This window comes from Diadema antillarum, unplaced genomic scaffold, assembly GCF_040938485.1.
Source record: "Diadema antillarum isolate AM-2024a unplaced genomic scaffold, OU_Dant_1.0 seq00000013_RagTag, whole genome shotgun sequence".
NCBI lineage: Eukaryota > Metazoa > Echinodermata > Echinoidea > Diadematoida > Diadematidae > Diadema > Diadema antillarum.
Window position 1 is genome coordinate 477,588 of NW_027271133.1, and position 18,972 is coordinate 496,559.

Below are 18,972 nucleotides of genomic sequence, written 5' to 3' on the forward strand. Positions count from 1 at the left end.
GACCTGCTGTATTTTGTAGAGATAAGGTCTGGGAAACAGTGCCTGTGGAGAATCAAATCACCTACATTGGTGACCAACTCCATTTTCACGTCTATGAACAATGCTACATTGCAGCAGTGACTGGCTGGATTCCCAGCTGGATATTATTGGTGGACTCTCATTCACACATTGACTGGACATGGCAGAGACTCCAACCCCAAGCACCTTCTGATCTGGAGATTCTCCCGCTTGAAACCCCTAGTAAACGGGAGACTCCAACTTGATGTACGCGAAGCGCAAAGTTCCTACAGCCGGGGTCAAGGGCCCGCTTAAGGGCCCTGGAAGCTCTAGGGTTCTAGATGCTCTCTCATGCTATCTAAGGCTTATTTTTCAATATACGATGACAATTAGTAAGAAATCATTTCAAGCTGGAGACACAGAGCCAGGGCGGGAGAAATCAAATCTCAGGCGGGAGAACGGGAGAATTTGCAAAAATGGGCATTCGGCGGGGGATCTCCTGTCAAAAGCGGGAGAATTGGAGTCTCTGACATGGTCGTTACAATGTCTGGATTCTACACGTATTGCTGTGGATTCATACTTTGGCTCTAACCTGTGCCCATTGATTTACATCTGAGGGATCATTCATAGGTTCATCGAGGATCATTCATCTGCATCGAATATTTCATTTCATTTCTTTATTTGCCCAAATTATATATAAAAGCATGGCATGGAAAATTGGGTTTATCACACATTCATAAACACATATTGACAACAGATAAACGACAAATTACATTACATATAAAATCAAATTAATATTTTTAAAAAAATACAGGGAACTAAACGTACATCAAAACACAAACTATCATCATGTAGTGAACGTGCAAGGAGGGGGGGAAAATATATATATGTACATACACAGAAAACTATGAAAGAATCAACTGCTGCAAAAGATATATGTAACCACAAATTCTAAAACACCTCACTTTATAGAGACTACCCCAACATCATAATCCATAAATTATAACACATATTGCACATAATTCCTCACACTCCCTCCCCCCCCCCCCCAGCAACCAGCTAAAATCTGCTTCCTTTCACTGATGCCCTGACACGCCTGATGTGCACAATCAAACAACTATTGCACATTAACATACCAAAAAAAGACCTTCTGTACATATTAATTTATATAGATGTATTACCCAATAGAGATTCTCTGAGAAGTTTCTTGCCGAAAGGTCGAAGCTCAAGTCTCGAGTGAAAGAGCTAAATTTCACTTCTTCCTCCGTATCTCAAAGGTGACTCAAGGTATCATGCTAAAACTTAGTACATATTTATGCATATTGTGACTAACAGTGATTCTCTCATGAATTTAGGGTCATAGGGTCAAAGGCCAGGCTAAATTGCAAAAATTGTACTATTTAACAATGAAATTACACTTTTTCTCCATACCGTGAAAATTACTCAATGCATAAACTTATAAAAGGGTCAAATGTCAAGTAAAAATCATCAAATCCCCAAATACACTGTTGTACCTGCACTCTTAGACAATATAGCAAAGCTAGTTCAAGGAAAGTGAACATTCAACACATTTGTGACAAACCTGTCATTTTAATATTTTCCCAATTATGTGAAACTGTCATCGCACGATGTCAAGACATTGTGCTACAGACCCATTAGAACCTTGCATTATGGCGGAGGCATACCAGGTGCCATAGCGACATTTCTAGTTTTTAATTCAGTTTAATTCAATTCAATTTATTGATATCATAAAAGCAATACAGCCAATGAAATATGTACAATAATCAAATGTCGCGGAAACCACTAAAAAGACAGTGGCTTGAAGATTGTGATTCCCTTTACCAAAGTACATTACAAAACAAATTGGCATGGAAATACAAAATCGTTACATAATAGCAATGGATACTTACTAAAAGACAAACAAATGCACATAAAAACAAACAGGACATAATCCTTACATTGATAACACACAAAACAGAATGTCATGAATGTATATTGCTCCAAAACCGTGATAAAAGCGTAATTGTAGCATTTGGCGGTTATGAGACAGAGGGAGAAGAAGGCACTTGTGAATCTGACAAGTTGTGGATGAGGAGTGTGGGTTTAGTGATAAGCCTCGGTGAGGGTTTCCAACTCGGTGGTAGACAGATGGGTTATTGTGGGCAATTTCCTATTCACGCATGAATTTGCTGAACTTGCTGCACTGGGGGCCATTGTCAGAAATGATGGTATCTCGGATGCCATTTCTAGCAAAGATACTTAGCGACTTTTCAGTGACAGCGTGGGCTGTCATTTCTGACAGGGGTTTTACTGTGGGATATTTCGAGAAGTGGTCTACTACTAGGAGGTAATTTTTACCAACGAAGTGGAAGATATCTATTTTTACTTTAGACCATGGTGAATCTGGTATTGATTGTGGGACAAGGGGCTCAGATTGTTGGGTTTTCCTGGTAGTCTGACATATGGTACATCTAGACACTTTGTCTTCAATTTGTTGGGTGAGAATGAGAAGGGCGTTAAGTTGCCACTCTAAACCCATAGTGTTCGAGACACCTTTCACCCTTCTCATTCTAAACCGATGAATTTGAGCAGCCATGCCGGGCCAAAACAGCACTTGCCTAGCTTGAGATTTCAATTTCACTATCCCCAGATGGAGTTGGTGCAGAACATCTAAAATCTTCTTTTGTCAGAGGTTGGGGACTACAATTTGGTTTCCCTTCATCACTAGGCATTCGACCTCTACCAGATCATCTTTTAACGTTACGTATAGTCTTGCATTTTGTGGTATATCATGTTTATTTTCTGGCCAGCCTCCCCTTATGCAGGGCTCGACACTAACGGTGGCCCGGTGGCCCGGGGCCACCAAAAATGAAAGTCGGGCCACCAAATTAAAAAAAAAGGGCAAATTTGGTGGCCCGTCTCGGACCACCACAATTTTTTGAAAAGTATGTCAATAAATTCGTAATAAATTATTAGCAATAAATTAGCAGTTAAATTTTTTCAAAGGATGGATGAAAAGGACTGAATGAATGCCTGAGAGTGAGTGTTGCAAGTTTGTTGAAGTTTATTTATGAGTAGATATGTCCTACTTCTAATTCTTACTATCATAAATCTTAAATATGTGACTCATTAAAATAAAAGGACTTTTAATATTTTTTATTGTTGTTTTTTTCGGGACACCAAATTTTTCTCTCGGGCCACCACAAATTTGAAATTTAGGATTTTGGTGGCCCCATCGGGCCACCAAACAAAAAAGTTAGTGTCGAGCCATGCCTTATGTACTGGATAATCTGCTGGAGAGCTGGATAGCACCTAGTCTCGCTATGGAACTGCTCTAATCTGCACGGCGAGGTGTGCATGACACTCTCTACAGTGTCTAATGTCGATGCTGATGTTCAGTTCAGGAGGTATGTGCTCACTACTTGTGGGCAATAAGTTGCTCAGAGGGTCGGGACCAAACATCTCCTTTCCCCGGTTTCCAATGCAGCTGTATGTCGTACGCCAGCAAATGTAGTCGCATTCTTTGTAGTCAGGGGTGAAGTTTGTTGTTTAGTAGCTTCTGAAATATGCCTATCAGGGGCTTGTGGATTGTGTAGATCACTATCTTCTGGCCATAGACATAGTCATGGAATCGATGACATGCAAGCAAGATCGCACACATTTCTTTCTCAATGGGCACAAAGTTTCACCCTATATCTTTAATGCGTCTTGATGCATAGGCCATGGGGTTATCATTATCTTGCATCAATACTGCTCCGAATCCCTCCTTCGATGCATCGGTTACTAGGGAAACGGATTTTGTAGCATTGTAAAGCTGGAGTATGGTCATGGAGATGTTAATTGCCTTCAACCTGTCTACCATTTGTGCATGCTCGGGCTCCCAGTGCCAGGCCTCACCTTTCTTCGTTAGTTTGCACAAGGGAGCAGTGGCTTCGGAGAAGTTTGGCACAAACTTTCCAAGGTATGTTTCTGTTCTCTTCTCTTCTTTTCTTCTTCTTCTTCTTCTTCTTTTTATTTCTTCCTTCCATACAACCCAACAGTCCTTTTCAGGACCACTGTATTAATTTACAGTTTTCTTCACAGGTTATTTCTCTTTCCTTCTCCCTTCTTATTTTGCTTATCAACCATATTTTTAACCTTATTTTAATATCTCATTTTGCATTTCTCCCACAGGAACCTTATCAGGATTTAGCTGTCATAAATTTTCCTCTCCACAATTTTTTTCTCTCCTCTGCAGCATTTATATGTATGATCCACCCAAGCCCTCTTTCCTTTACTTTCTTGAATTTCATTCTTCTTTTTTTCTTCTTCTTCTTTTCTGTTTTCTCCCCCCCCCCTCCTTTCCCTCTCTCTCTCCCTTCTCTCAACATAGTCTCATTTCTCCTCGACTTACCTTTCCTTCGCGGGATTATTCATCCTTTCTCCATTGATTCCACATTCCATAATCCACATTGTTCGCCGACTTTGTTCTTCTCTTGGTTTCATGAATCTTCACTTCTCTCCCCTATCTCCATGATTTTCCAACCTTCAACTCCTCCCTCTTCCTCTTCCCTTCCATTTCATCTTTCTCCTCCTGATGATGTTCAAACATCTTACTTGATTCTCACTCTATTCTTCCTTACCACTCTCTCTCTGTTCCTTTCTCTACCGTCCCCACTAGTGCAACTTCAATTTCCAGCCCATTACTGTCCCCCACTCTTCACTTTTTGCCCTCCATACAACCCCCATATTTTGCTTCCCTCTTCAATTCTCCTCTTTCTAGGCTCTTCTTCTGCCAAACAACGATCCGGTTTAGGACTACATACACATGGTGTCACCACAAATCTTTCTCCCTCAAATTGTACTGTTCATGGGACCCCCCCCCCCCCCCCCCCGAAACATAATAAATTTAAAAAAGGACAAGAACAATGTATTGTATTAATGTAAATCTTTGATAATGCCACAGTGTTATTTTTAATATTTTTTAGAATGAATTGTACTCATGGGAACCCCCCCCCAAAAAAAAAAGAGGATAAAAATGATGTATTATTTAAATGTAGATCTTTGATCTTGGGAGGGGCTGCCCACCCCCACAGCCCCTCCGAAGCGACCCCACTCTAGCAGTACGTGACCCGAGCAGCCACCCTCTTCTCCCTTGTGCAGGCTTTTGCTGCCAAGCACAGCTGGGCAGCAAAAGCCCTGGCAGCTCCGGGCGCTCCATCTGGCTTACGCCCGCCGCCCATGGCTGCGGCTCCCCGGGCGATACCCGCACCGGGCTGTCACTCCTGTCGGAGAGTCCTTTTCTGCGCTACAATAGAGGATGAATCAATGGTGGACTCTCGCACGCCATGTGTGCACGGAGGGTGCGTGCAGTGAGTGACTGTTTTTGTTTTGGTTTCTCTGTGCTTATATGCCCTCTTGTTTCTCACCATAGCCAAAAGAATAGCATAGTTTTGAGAGGCAGGCGGCCAGTTCTATCTCGTAGATAAGAGAATCACTTCTGATTCTCCTGATTTTCTGTGAATTTATACTAAATCAACACCTTTGCAGATGATGCCCCCTCCAAATCATGTACTGCAACATTGACCACTTTGTGAAATATTTCCTTGTAAACTTCATTTCACTGCTGGATAGTTTTCTAATTGGTTGATCTGAATGTTCACATCATTTCATTTTTTTCTAAGTAAGTGTATATGTGTTTTGTAGAAAGGGAAACAAGAGTGTTTTGGCATTTTTATGCGTCCGCCACAAATTGTCGCCAGAGGCATTATGTTTTCGGGTTGTCTGTCCGTCCTTCCATCCGTAATCAGTTTTGTGGATATCATATCTAAAACACCGTTAGAGGTATCCTAACGAAACTTAGCATGTATATGTATGAGTGGGCGAAGTTGTGCCTATCAACTTATGGGCTCACATGCTCAAGTTCAAAGGTCAAGGTCAAATGCTCAAAATATCACTATTTCCCCTATATCTATGAAATGCCTGCAGGTACTTTCTTGAAACTTGGTGTATACATGACCTACTAAATAAAGATTCCCCAGAGAGAGTTTTGGGTCATGAGGTCAAAGGTCAAGTGCAAATGTTAACATTTGACTTTTTTCTCTATATCTCACAAATATTTCAAGGTATCTTCATGGAACTTAGTATATATGCATGTACTGACTGGCAGTGATCATGTAGGAAATTTAGGGGTCAGGGGTCAAATGTCAGGGGTCAAAGATCAAGGTCAACTCATCAAAATGTCATTATTTTCCTCTTATCTTATGCAATGCCTGCAGGATTTTTTTCTTTAAACTTAGTGTATGCATGTATTACCCAATAACAGATTCTCTTGGAAGTTTCTTGCCGAAAGATCAAAGGTCAAAAAGTCAAAGGTCAAGTGAAAGTGCTAAATTTCACTTCTTCTTTAAACTTATAAAATGGTCAAAAGTTGGGTACAAATCCTCAAATCCCCAAATACCTGCACTCTTAGACAGTATAGCCATTCATCCAAATAAACCTAGTTCAAGGAAAGTAAACATTCAATGCATTTGTGACAAACCTGTCATTTTAATATTCTGCCAGTTATGGGAAACTGTCATCACACATTGTCAAGACATTGTAGACCTCATCGAAGAACCATGCATTATGGTGGAGGCATACCAGTCGCCATAGCGACATTTCTAGTTTAAATTAATGTGGAAAGATGCGATGAACACTTTTACTGAACTTTATCTATTTTTTCACAAACACCCACACATGTAAGCACAATTAAAGATCTTGACCATTTCAGGGGGTGAGGGAGGGCAACTGACAGGTAACTCCCTTGCAACTCTCATTTTCCATCTTTCATAACCTTCTTATGCCATTATCTACACATGTTACACAATTAATTGGTCTACAGGTGGCACTGCTCATCCTGTCGGTCTCGTGAGCCTTCTTAGCCTAGTGTCGGTATCATGAGTCTTTTAAGCGTAGTGTTGGTCTCTTGAGCATTGTTTGCCTTGTGTCAGTCTGGTGAGCCTTTTGTGCGTAGTGTTGAACTCATGGGCTGTATAACTCGTGGGCCTATTTTACATGTCAAACTTGTGGACTTTATTTACTTAATGTCGAACTTGTGGACTTTATTTACTTAATGTCGAACTCATGGGCTGTATAAGTAGTGGGCTGTATGACTTGTGAGCTGTATGACTCATGGGCTGTATAACACTTTGGCTGTATGACTCGTGGGTGTGGGTCTCGTGACGTGTACCCGTGAGGACTGGGGCTTGGTTAGAAATTGGGTTTTGCAGGCACCATCTTAAGAATTTGCAGCACGATTTATCTTTTTCGAGGCTGTGCCTGCCATATCCTCAACTTTGCATCTTTGTTGTGCAAGGGTTAGTAGTCGTCGGGATGGATCCATGATGGCCATGTGTCGTCAGTCTCAAGCTGTCTCACGCTTCGGTCATCTCTGTGGTACTGTCGCTGCTCATCTCGTCAGCTCGTCCCTCTTGTGCTGGTCTTGTGTCAGTTGACATCCATGACACTCTGACAATTGTATAAAGTGTCCAATCTCATGGCATCAGTGACAGTGTTGATTCTTGGATGGGCATGTCGCCATCCTATATACGAACATGCAAGATGGACACACTTTGCTGGTTGTTGTGGGGTCGTCAGGTTGGATTCGGCTTCATAGATTTTGTCGGCCACGATTCAGTTGTCGTAAATGGGCGACACTTGGCAGGCCGTTCGTTGCCAGCTAGCTGTCTGACTTGTTTAGTACTTGTTTCTGCAATTGTACACGTGTCAACACATTTCTGCATGTCAGGTTTGTCAATTTGTAGTACCTTCTCTCGGAGACCATGGCCATGTATCCCACAGACATTACTGTCCTTTACCAGCTTGTCTTTGAGGCCTTTAAACTCACACTCTTAAATCAGTGAAAAGCTACCGAAACTCTCATTGCTCCGTGAGTCCCTTGGTTGCGGTAGTTGAACCTGTTGTCAATTTTGTTGTCATCTCATAAAATTCATATGCCCTCAGCCACTCTTTCCAATTCTTTGCAGTATTTCCCTCAAAAGAAAGTGGTCCAGGAGAACACAATCTGGCCATGGTTCTTAACTTTTCGGCATTAAATCTAAGAGAACTCCTGCCACCACGTAGCATGTGGCGGTTACGAGACAGAGGGTGAAGAAGGACACGTGTGATTCCAACAAGTTGTGGATGGGAAGTGTGGGTTTATTGATAAGATTTATACTCATGCACTTCAAATTTATACATTCCAACGAATTCCATTTTTTGCACCTTCCCTGCCCGAAATAAGCTAGTCTAAAAATATGGGAAAATAGATGAAAAAATAGACTACAAAAATGAAGTTTCTGACTGTTTTTCATGCTAAAAAATATAGAAAAAATAGCTTGAAAATAGCATTAGAATATAGTTTAAAAATACCTCGTTCGTTTGACAGTACATATGTTTGTCATTGTGTGTTCTGTGAGAAGGATGTGTGTGTGCATGTTTGTCTGTGTTTTATGTGTGTGGGGGTACAGTATACGTGTGTGTATGCTACTCCTAAATGTGGAAAAAGTAAATGGTTGCAGGAAAAATGAAACAATCAAGAAATCACAACAGAAGAGATATGAGATAAATTTGAAGGAAATTTGACGAACATGATCACTAAAAGATGAAATTGCTTTTGCTGATGTGTGCAGCGAGTGTGAAGGATGAATTTGAATTTGAAATGACAGAAATGTGTGACAAATGACTAAATTGAATAGACTTTGTTCGAAAATGATCGACAAGAGATGAATTTGAAACTAGGGTTGCTATATTCAAGATCTCTCGGCACCAAATCGAACCATAAATCTATTAAATTGAATGAAAAAAAATTTTGAAAATGAATGCGAAAACCTATATTCTAACCAAAGCATGCAATGAGGATTGTAACTAATTGCATTCATGTGTTTGTGTACTCACTCACTAGCAAACTTTTCCCCTTCCAAATTCAAGATTACGTAAAGTAAATCTTTCTGCCAATAAGAGTAATTAAAAAAGTATATACACCTAGGATGTAACATTTTATAAATATGAAGTTTCAAGAAGTAGTCTGCTCCATTGAGGTCCCATTATAATAGCATATTTAATGTCATTCAAAATAAACCTCTGTTTCAAAAGAAAATGTATATAAGGAAGATGTATTTTCACAACTACAGTTGACTCCCATTATGACGAAGTCCTCGGGACTGGCAGATCTCTTTCATTATGTCGGAATTACGTTAGAACCGAACCAATAAACATCAAAAAAAACATAGAGCGGATAATATTGCAGTTTGAAGTTTAACTTCATTATAACCGGAATTTCATTGTAACCGTGTTCATTACAACGGGAGTGCACTATACAGCTATTATCTTTCATAATGTATTTCCCTCTAGATTTTTCTCTATTTACTGTAGTTTTGTGTGTACAATAACTTTGAAAGATCCTCATAAGTATATCTTTGTTATTGCTTCATTTTTCCTTTATGGTCCTTGCCATATCAATACTTTCATTGTACCATGTTTTTCATTTCATTTGCCTGTTTTGTCTTTCTCCTTCATTCTGTATGTCTGCGTGTATTTTGTTGTAAGTCCCACAATTTCATTCAAATTTGTAAGGTGCAGTCCATGGGGGTTGATCATTAGTAGATCAAGAGTCTTTGTAATTCCCTCACATCTGCATTTTTTGTAGTTTTTCATCTCTCCCCTTGGTGTAACACCCCTTTGTGCTGCTTATATTTTGTTATGGCAAATATATCTAATTATATCTTGTCTTTAAAGTATATGTACTTTTGAGAGATATGGAATAGAATCTACTAAAATTAAAAACAATTTGTGTTTAGAGTTGATTTGCTATGATTTGTGGGTTTTTTAATAATCAATAAAGATGCAAATGATAATCCAACTTGATGTCTGTTATTTGCTTTGTAAACATATTCTTTGAATGCATAAATATGTATCATGATAATGAGAGAGAAATGTTAAAAATGCAGATGATTATCATAAGCTCTTGCTTGATGTTTTTGATAGTCTCTTGTAGGAAAGAAAGAAAAAAAAACATGTGTAATGTATTATCACACTCATACATATACACAGAAAATACATAGACCTACACACACAAAAAAAGCAACCACTTAATTCAGAGGGAAGAAGAGAAAGTGAGTAAGAGAGTTGGTCTTGAGTGGGAACCTCAAGGCAGTACCAGTTAATGTGTTCCATTTAGTAGGTCACTGAATCTTGTATGTGTATATACATTGATGTAGACACATGTGGGTGTGGGTGTATATATTCATATACATATTTTGTCGCTGGGGTGACAAGACCTTGTATCTGAAATTTTGGTGAAAATGACTTTTTTTTTTATTAATGGTCAAATAATTGGTTAAGTGATATCCTGTCCAAATCCTAACTGTCTTACCCCAAAACTGCCATGTGACAACAGCATATCAAAGGAAAGGCTATCCCACTTGCTATAGTACTTTGGCCGCCATGTTTTTTGGGGTCTCCTAAATATTTGGCATTTGGTAGATACGAAGTCTTGTCGCCCCGGCAACAATTTGTTTTTACCTGTTTATTTTTGTGTATAGGTGCAAGATATAAGGATTGTATTTCCAGAGAGGAGAATATTCATATGTATTTGTAGTGCTGTATATTTTTGTGTATACTTGTAGGTGCAAGATATTATAAAGATTGTATTTTTCAAGAAAAGAATACTTGAGCAGCACTGTTGCATCTACAAATGGTCACACTTTGAGGACACATTAAAAACAAATTTTTATATAAGTGCACATATTAAAGTGATCTTTTATTATTTTTGTCCATTCTTGTTTACCTAATGCACTTGTCAATTGTAGTCCCGACCCCTGTGTATTTGGGGCTGGCCAGGAATTATTGCATCAAGTTGTATTTTTAAGATATCATGCTACCCAGCCAAGTCCCAGTCAAGTCCCTGATGGGCCAGGCAACATTTGTGTTAAAATCTCTGACCAATTCCCTGACTGGCCAGGCAGTGTTGGGCAGTAGTTGAGTTGTAATCCTTAGCCAATTCCCAAACAGGCTTGGAAGTATATGAGGCACTCAAAGATATTCCTCAATGTACATTTGTATATGTTTGTACTCAAACCCTGGTATATTCTCAACCCACCCAAGCAAGATAAATTAATTTCCCTCGACAAATCCTGGTATATTCCCAACCCACCTGGGCAAAATAAGAGAATCTCCCCAAACAAACCCTGATATATTCCCGACCAACTGCGTCAACAAAAAAAGTGTTCAAATTCCCGGCCAACTTGAATGCAAGTCCTGGCCATCCCTGAGTACCCAGGGGTCAAGACTACAATTGATGAGTGCATCAGTCAGCAATATCATCATCAATCTTGAAATGTGTTCCTCTCATATAAGTGGTATAAATTGCAATGATTAAGAGACTATTGTTATCTCATATTTTGCTATGTAGGAGCGAAGAAGAATCCCCCAAAGCCAGTCAAGCCTTCCATGAGCATCACCTCCTCAAGAGATAAGGCAGACATTGATCAGGTTAAAATGGAAGTGAAAACTCTACGCAGGGAGAATGAGGATCTAAAGAGTCAACTTAAGGTGTGTGTGGCCAGCCACCATTACATTGCTGTTTAATCAGCAGTCATTGTTTTTGCCAGGCACAATATTCAAATAATTCAGCCTCTTCGGCACCAAGTGATAATCATTCCTTCCTTCTTTCTTTCTTTTTATTTCTTTCTTATCTTGACTGCATAAATACTAGTTTAGTTCTGGTGAGTTTGTTTATCTTTACCTTCTCTGCTCGCTCCCTGAGTCCATCATATTTCCTTCTCTCCAGTATCTGTGAATGTTAGATGTATGGTGATGTTTTGAACACACGTTATCTCATCTCTACCTTCAGTCTGGAGAAAAAGTTCCTCCAGGTACAGTCTCTAGGGCAGAGTTTGAGCGACTCCGACTCTCCTCTAATTCAAAGATTGCTGACCTGGAGGAGGAGCTTGCAAGCCTTAAGGAGGAGCTGGAAGAGAAGGATCAGGTGAACATGGTCTCTTATCAAGAACACCAGGAGCTGACAGAGGTCAACAACGTAGAGCTGAGCTCCATGAAGCAGGAAAATATACTCCTCAAGGAGGAGATTGCAAACATCTCACAGAGGGTGAGTTGGCTCACCTCCAACAATATTCCTCATTGCCTAGATACTGATGGATGTAAATTGGATGTATTTCTTTTCAACTCACGATTCATTTAAAATGAGAGCACACAACATTTTATGTTCTGTGAGTTCCATTCAGTCAGTGTAAGATTCAAGAGGAACACTTTCCCAATAAATATGCACTCACAAATTTACACTATCATTGAGGCACTTTATACCATGAGATGCAACTTTACTTTTGTTTTTGTTTTCATTATATTTTTAAGGGGGGTTCTTATATCTACTGTGACATGCATTGCCTTAATTCCTACTTTCATCTGTTCGTTCACCTAATTATAGCTGGCTGAAATGACTGACCGGAAAGAGAGGCTCCAGCTTCAGGTTATGGAACAACAGGAGCTGCAGATGAGACCTGTCTCTAGCTCTTCTGCCGATTTTCGCTACACTGAACTTGTGCAGGCAAATCAAGAGATGGAGGAGATCATCAACAAGCACAGTGAGGTCCTAGCTGAGCAGGCAGATGAGATAGAGACTTTCAAGAGAAATGTGGCCATGTTGCAGGAAGAAAAGGATACTCTTGCAAGGCAGCTGGCCAACATGCAAAAGGAGGCAGATGAGATAGAGACCTTCAAGATTAATGTGGCCATGCTGCAGAAAGAAAAGGATACTCTTGCAAGGCAGTTGGCCAACATGCAAAAGGAGGCCCAGGATATTCAGAACCAAAAGATAGAGTTTGATGCCATCAGGAGTGAAAATGGGAAACTCCAAGGCATGATAGGAAAACAGTCCAAGACTATTGCACAGCAGACTGAACGCATTCGTAAAGACAAATCTAAAATGAGTGAACTCACTGCAGAAAACGACAGACTGACCAAGAAGATAGAGAATTTCCAGCACAACATTCTGTACAGTGAGGGAAAGGCAGAGGAGAGGCAAGAGCTTAAGAAGAAGAACCATGCATTGATGGAGCAAGTGGGGATACTAGAGAGACAATTGGAGGACACCAAGGATGAGAAGCAGTGGATAGAGAAACTCACAGCTGAGAATTGGAGATTGAAGGATGCAGTCCGTAAGACTGATGCCGAGATTGCAATTAAAGATTCACAGCTGGCCGACATGCATGACACTCAGAGACTCAAGGAAGGTAATGCAAAGTTCCAATGTGAAAACAGGGAGTTTGAGGCAGTGCTTGCTGAGAGAAACGATGGGAAATCAGGGTACTCTGAACTTCCTACAGAGAATGTGGCACTTAAGACACAGCTGGAGGAGGTGGAGAGCAGCTTTGAGAGTATACAGAATCAAGGGATAACTGGCAAGAAGTTTCCAGATATTACTGCTGAGAACAAGGACAAGATGCTCATGGGCAAAAACAGTTCTCTCTTAAATGGGACAGAAGATGGAGGAGGGGAGAAAGGAAAGGCAACAGCTGCTCTGAAAGAGGTAGAAAGATTGAAGCAGCAGCTTGTAGAGACGGATGAGAAGCACAAAGAAACAGTCAACATCTATCGGGCTCATCTGCTCAGTGCTGTACAGGTATGGAAAATTCTGCTGAAATGCATATTAATAACTGAGGGCAAAAGGAAACATTTTTACTAAATCTTATCTCGGTCTCATCAAGGGCACTTCACTACTACGTATCCTTTAAATCAAAAGAAATTCATAAATTCGAAAAGGAGAAAAGTTATCAATGATAGACTGAGTTCAAGTACTTAGGAGCAAACCAAACCAATCCGTACCATTATAGTGTACCATATGTTTGAGCATTCTGTGGAAATAGCATACCTAATGAACTATCTTTAGACTCAAGTCAGAGGGTCACATGTTTTGTTGTGAGAGAGTCATGCACCTGGCACGTTTGCACTATATACAGGTGTCCCAAACAAAGAATCAACTTTTTGCATTATGACATAGTGCATGTTATGCTTTTTCTTCTCATGCCAGCTTCTGGTACAGTAAGCTTTTTGACCAATCCGCTTTCAAATATGAATGTGTTTAGTTGCGATTCGCTTTACTAGAGCACTTGAATGTACCCTTGTATACATAGTATATTCCACTGTGTTTATATTTTCATGAAGTTTGCAAGTGTACTGATATTCTCAAAATTACTATTAAAACTCACAATAATATTGCTTCATGTAACACAGATATCCAAGATGGGAGATGGCTCATTGTTTCTTTAAAAGTGAAACACATTGCACAATTCTACCAATCATAAAACCAACATACTTTGTGGCTATCATAGACCTGAAAGATAAATACTACCACTTTCCACTTCCCCACAAAAGTCACTGTTTATTAAGCTTCACATTAAATAACAGATATTTCCAATTCGAAGTCCTACCTTCTGGATTAAATCCACACCAAGAATCTTCACAGGACTACTCAGAATCTTGACAACAGAACTCAGGAAAAGAGGGAGTCACAATACTTTGTTACCTAGAGGACTGGCTCGTTCTGGCCCTGTCCCAAAAGACCCCTACGGCCCATCTAAAAATGACATTGAATTTGGCCATCCATCTGAGCTTCATAATGAATCTGGGATAATCAAATCTAACACTCACAATGAACCCAGAGTTCCTGGAGACCAAACTGTCCATCCCTTGTCTAATAAGCCTGCCCAGTAGATCACAAGGTACAAAAAGTAGTAACAACAGGGAAGAAATTGCTGTCAGCCACAACATCCAAGGCAAAATTGTGGCTTACATTTTTGGGGCTCTATAGTGCTTTTGTAGACCTACTACACGTGTGCAGGACGCTAATGAGACCCCTCCAACTTCACCTGCTATGTCAGATATCACTCTCCCAACGAATTGGTCCCACTATCATCAGTTACTATGGACATGATCCAGAAGTGGATCAATCTGCAGCCATTGTGCAAGGGGAAACACCTTTACCATAACACCAGAGGTATCCTTGCAGGGTTGGAAGCCCACAGCACTGACAGAAACATTTTAGGATGTTGAGGGCAAGAAGATGCAAAATTGCACACAAACATTGTGTAAATGAAAGCAGACAATTAGCACTTATGGAAGTCCAAACACAAAGCCCCCCGTGGTCATCTGTACTGCATGCATGTTCCCAATTTTGTGGAGGAAAAGGGCCATATCTTAGGGGTTCAATTTGGGGGAAAAAAAATCCAGAGAACCATTCAAATAGGTTTTTTTTTTTTTTCCTGATACATTTTTTTCAATAAAGGGTAGTTTTCAAATCTTCCTACACAATTCTGAAATAGGATCCCAAATAGGGCTATTAGTTTTAACCCCCCCACCCATTTCCATCGGTAAAGGGAGTATCTGTATCTGTATCTATATGGTTGACCGTCTGAGTGGGAGGGCCGCGTACTGGCTGCACAAAGGTATACTAATAAAGTCAGATAACATGATGGTAGTGTCCTACCTTACATAAACAGACAAGAGGGCACAAGATCTCCACCCCTTTCCCGGCCGACAGTGGAGATGCTGGAGTGGTTCCTGAAGCACTACATTTCACTAAAATCATGCCATATACCGGGAAAGGAGAACTATGTAGCAGACTTTCTGTCCCGTGGGAAATACCCCCAACCGAATGGCAGCTCAAACAGGAGATGGCACAAAGCGTTCTCAATAATATGAATAAGAGGACAGAGCATCAACAATCTTTCTCATTGCCCCTTTGTGGCCACGGAGACCATGATTTCCGCACCGACAAAAGACTTACTAAATCAATTATAGAGACACAAACCTATGGCCCAAATTCCCAGAAAGTGACACTTTGGCCCATTTCAGGACAAGTGCCGAAAACAGGCCTGTCAGAGAAGGCTACCAATATGGTTGCTAAAAATCTCAGACCCTCCACAAGGAACACTTTTGATTCAAGATTGCAACGATTCTACGCTTGGTATGACAGCATGCAGATTGATCCAACCTCAGCTCTAGGTAAAATAACAGATTTGTTGCTCATACTCTTTGATGAGGGACTAAGCATTTCTTGTGTCTGCTCCTTTCCTCGGCTCCTCTATGTAAAATAACAGATTTGTTGCTCATACTTTTTGATGAGGGACTAAGCATTTCTTGTGTTAGAGGATACAGATCAGCCATTGGAGTAGTACATAGAGATTTTGGCAATGTAAACTATAATTTTCTGTCTAGAATAACCAGGGCTCTGTTTCATAAAGAGTCATGCATAACTGCAGGCAGTCATTCGTAGCTTATGTGCAACTTGTCAGTTAAGTTTCACAAAATTATTCGTAAGGTAAGTGTAACTTTACAAAGTGCAAACACATTTAATCTTTGTGAATGAGACTGATCATAAAGCCAAAACATAATTCTCAGATAAGCGAGTTGAACTGTATATTATTGCTCTAAAATATACACATACATCAGTGTATGCATAAGAATTGTGTGAAATAATGCTGTATTTAATGAAAATGCGAAATATAAGCCAGTTCGTAATTAGCTCATGGGCACGTTGGTACAAATGACCTTTCTTTTTTCTCAATTGGTTAGGCACTTCAATCGTTTTCAAAGAGACATTATTCGTACCGGGAAGCTTACCAGTCGTAACAATTCATGGAATTCGTGTTCAAATCTTAAATGAACTTGCATAGACCAGGTGACCAGGATGGTCCGTCAATCAACCATGGGGGGAAGCATCCATTTCATTGTTTTGCTTTGAATGCATTAAAAAACTGTTTTATTCATATTGCCAAATACCAGGTTTGCTGTCAGGTGGATGTACTGGCAAGCAACATTTACAAGGATGACATGAATAATCATTACATGACAGATGCTTATCTCAGTGAATTTAAAAACCAACGTGCCTCTTAGTACAAATGACCTTTTTCTGCTCATGCGCAAAGTGGAACTGCGAACTGGCTTATTAGCGGAAAAGATTCACCTGAAGTCCACAATCTTAGCAATCTTAGAGCTTACACCTTCATGGCTGCTACAAAATTTTCATAATTGATTATCAGCATCGGTATTCAACAAATCTGGCCACATCAATATCCCTTGATCTTCCGCACTAGAGTGAATCGCATACAGCTTTTTGGAAAATACAATTGCAAGGACACAATCAATTAACACATTATGTTTTACCTTCCCACAATGCTGAAGTGGGGTTAACTGGGAAGACTCTTCTGAAATAAAAGTTGTGTGTTACAATCGATATTATTCTACTCTTTTGATCTCAAAACACTCCAAAATAACTCATCATTTGCCTGTGCAGCTCCCAAACTCTGGAATGATCTACCATTAGAAGTCCGGAAATCCCAAACTGTAGCAGTCTTTAAATCATGACTCAAAACACATCTTTTCATTTAACTGTTCATTATTATCAAGCACATCAAAAGCTTTTGCACCGCAGAAGAATATATGTGACCCGCTACAACAAAATGATCCTAAAGTCGGCGAGGTGGATTATTTGAAAATTGCATGACAAAATTCCCTAATCTTTCTGCTTTAAATTGATATATAACTCATGTTATGAAAATAATCGGCTGCGGAGATATCGATGTTTAAAAGAGAGTATGTCGAGACGTCTGGGAAATCACTGTTTCGAAAAAAGCGCCCTGAAAGTTTTCCTTGCGACGCAATCGCGATCAAGGGACACGCAAGTCAGTTTTCACCTATGGACAATAGAAAGCAAACCCTAGCAACCCCCGAAATGCTCATTCAAGCACAGCGTCGGCGGTCTCCTCACCGACCAATCAGTGACCAGGATGCCAGGAGAAGCGGCTGGGCAATAGCGCACCCCGCCCGCACGCTCCAGTCGAACCTGGCAGTGTGCGAGCTTCACGCTTCGGTAAGCGGCAAGCAGCAAAACTGACCAATGAGATCACTCTGGTCGTTGTTAGGGGCAGAGCCTATCTATGGCGCTCAATCCAAATTTTCGAACCAGTTTCTGCTTCATTGAAACGCCAAAAAACATGGGCCCAGAAAAACGCTATTTTTTGGTCTTTCCTTTCATCATTTTGCTTCAAAATTTCGACAGATGACAGAAGATATGTCAGACTCCTATAATATGTCAAAATCAGAAAATCGTAAGTTTTGACCAACTATGATGCTCTGACTTCAAACTCGATTTTCACGGCTTCGACTCGGGTGCGCGACCTTTAGGACCTCTTTGTTGTAGCGGGTCACATATGTCTATAGGTTTGTGCTTTATAAATTGATACATTATTATTATTATTAATTATATCGTCCTAACAAATCGCATTAGCCCAGCAGGTTTCTTGGTAGACCCTTCCGATGTACTTGAAGTAAATTCCAAGTGATGGAAGTAAATTCCAAGTGATGGAAGTTTGAATTTGAGCATTTCTGAAACTACGTTTTGATTTTAGGCAAATTATATGCAAATGAGATAAATGTTATTTTTTGTGGTAAGACATCTGAGTTTTGCTGTGACTCGAGGTCATGGAGATGCGCTGGGGCTTGAGTGGGCTAGAGTAAAAACAAATGCATTTTATACTGAAACCTGCGTGTGGAGTGTATAATTTTTTTTATGACGCTGTGGGTCGTAACATGTGCTTAGTGGTACAAAACCAATACAGGGGGTTTTGTAGTAGGATGAGAATTTGGCACAGAAATGTGAATAGGTTGTAGATAGATAATTATCCTACTACTCGCATTCATTGTTTGCATACTCCGCGCGTCGGTGCTGCATCTGGTTGAAGGAGGCAGTCCTCCATTTCAAAGTTCAGCAAGCACTTTTTGCATGTGTAGGTAGTACATATGAACATAACACAACACAAATAATCATCCCATAAATAAGATAGAGATGGCACAATGATGGTTTGATGAGTAAGCTGCATTCCATGAGAAGGGCCAATTTAGAGACAGAGAGGGATAGACAAAGACGTTTACATTCTTCAC

General features: G+C 40.2%; 1 protein-coding gene across 3 annotated transcripts in view; it reads left to right on the plus strand.

The window, feature by feature from the left end:
- LOC139725047 (uncharacterized) overlaps positions 1-18,972 on the plus strand; it is a 508,769-nt gene that overhangs the window by 443,953 nt on the left and 45,844 nt on the right. For all 3 annotated transcript variants that reach the window (XM_071636133.1, XM_071636134.1, XM_071636135.1), the window contains 3 exons: positions 11,429-11,568; positions 11,870-12,124; positions 12,461-13,654. In XM_071636133.1, the coding sequence (XP_071492234.1) occupies positions 11,429-11,568; positions 11,870-12,124; positions 12,461-13,654 (1,589 nt within the window). The remainder of the gene's footprint in view (positions 1-11,428; positions 11,569-11,869; positions 12,125-12,460; positions 13,655-18,972) is intronic.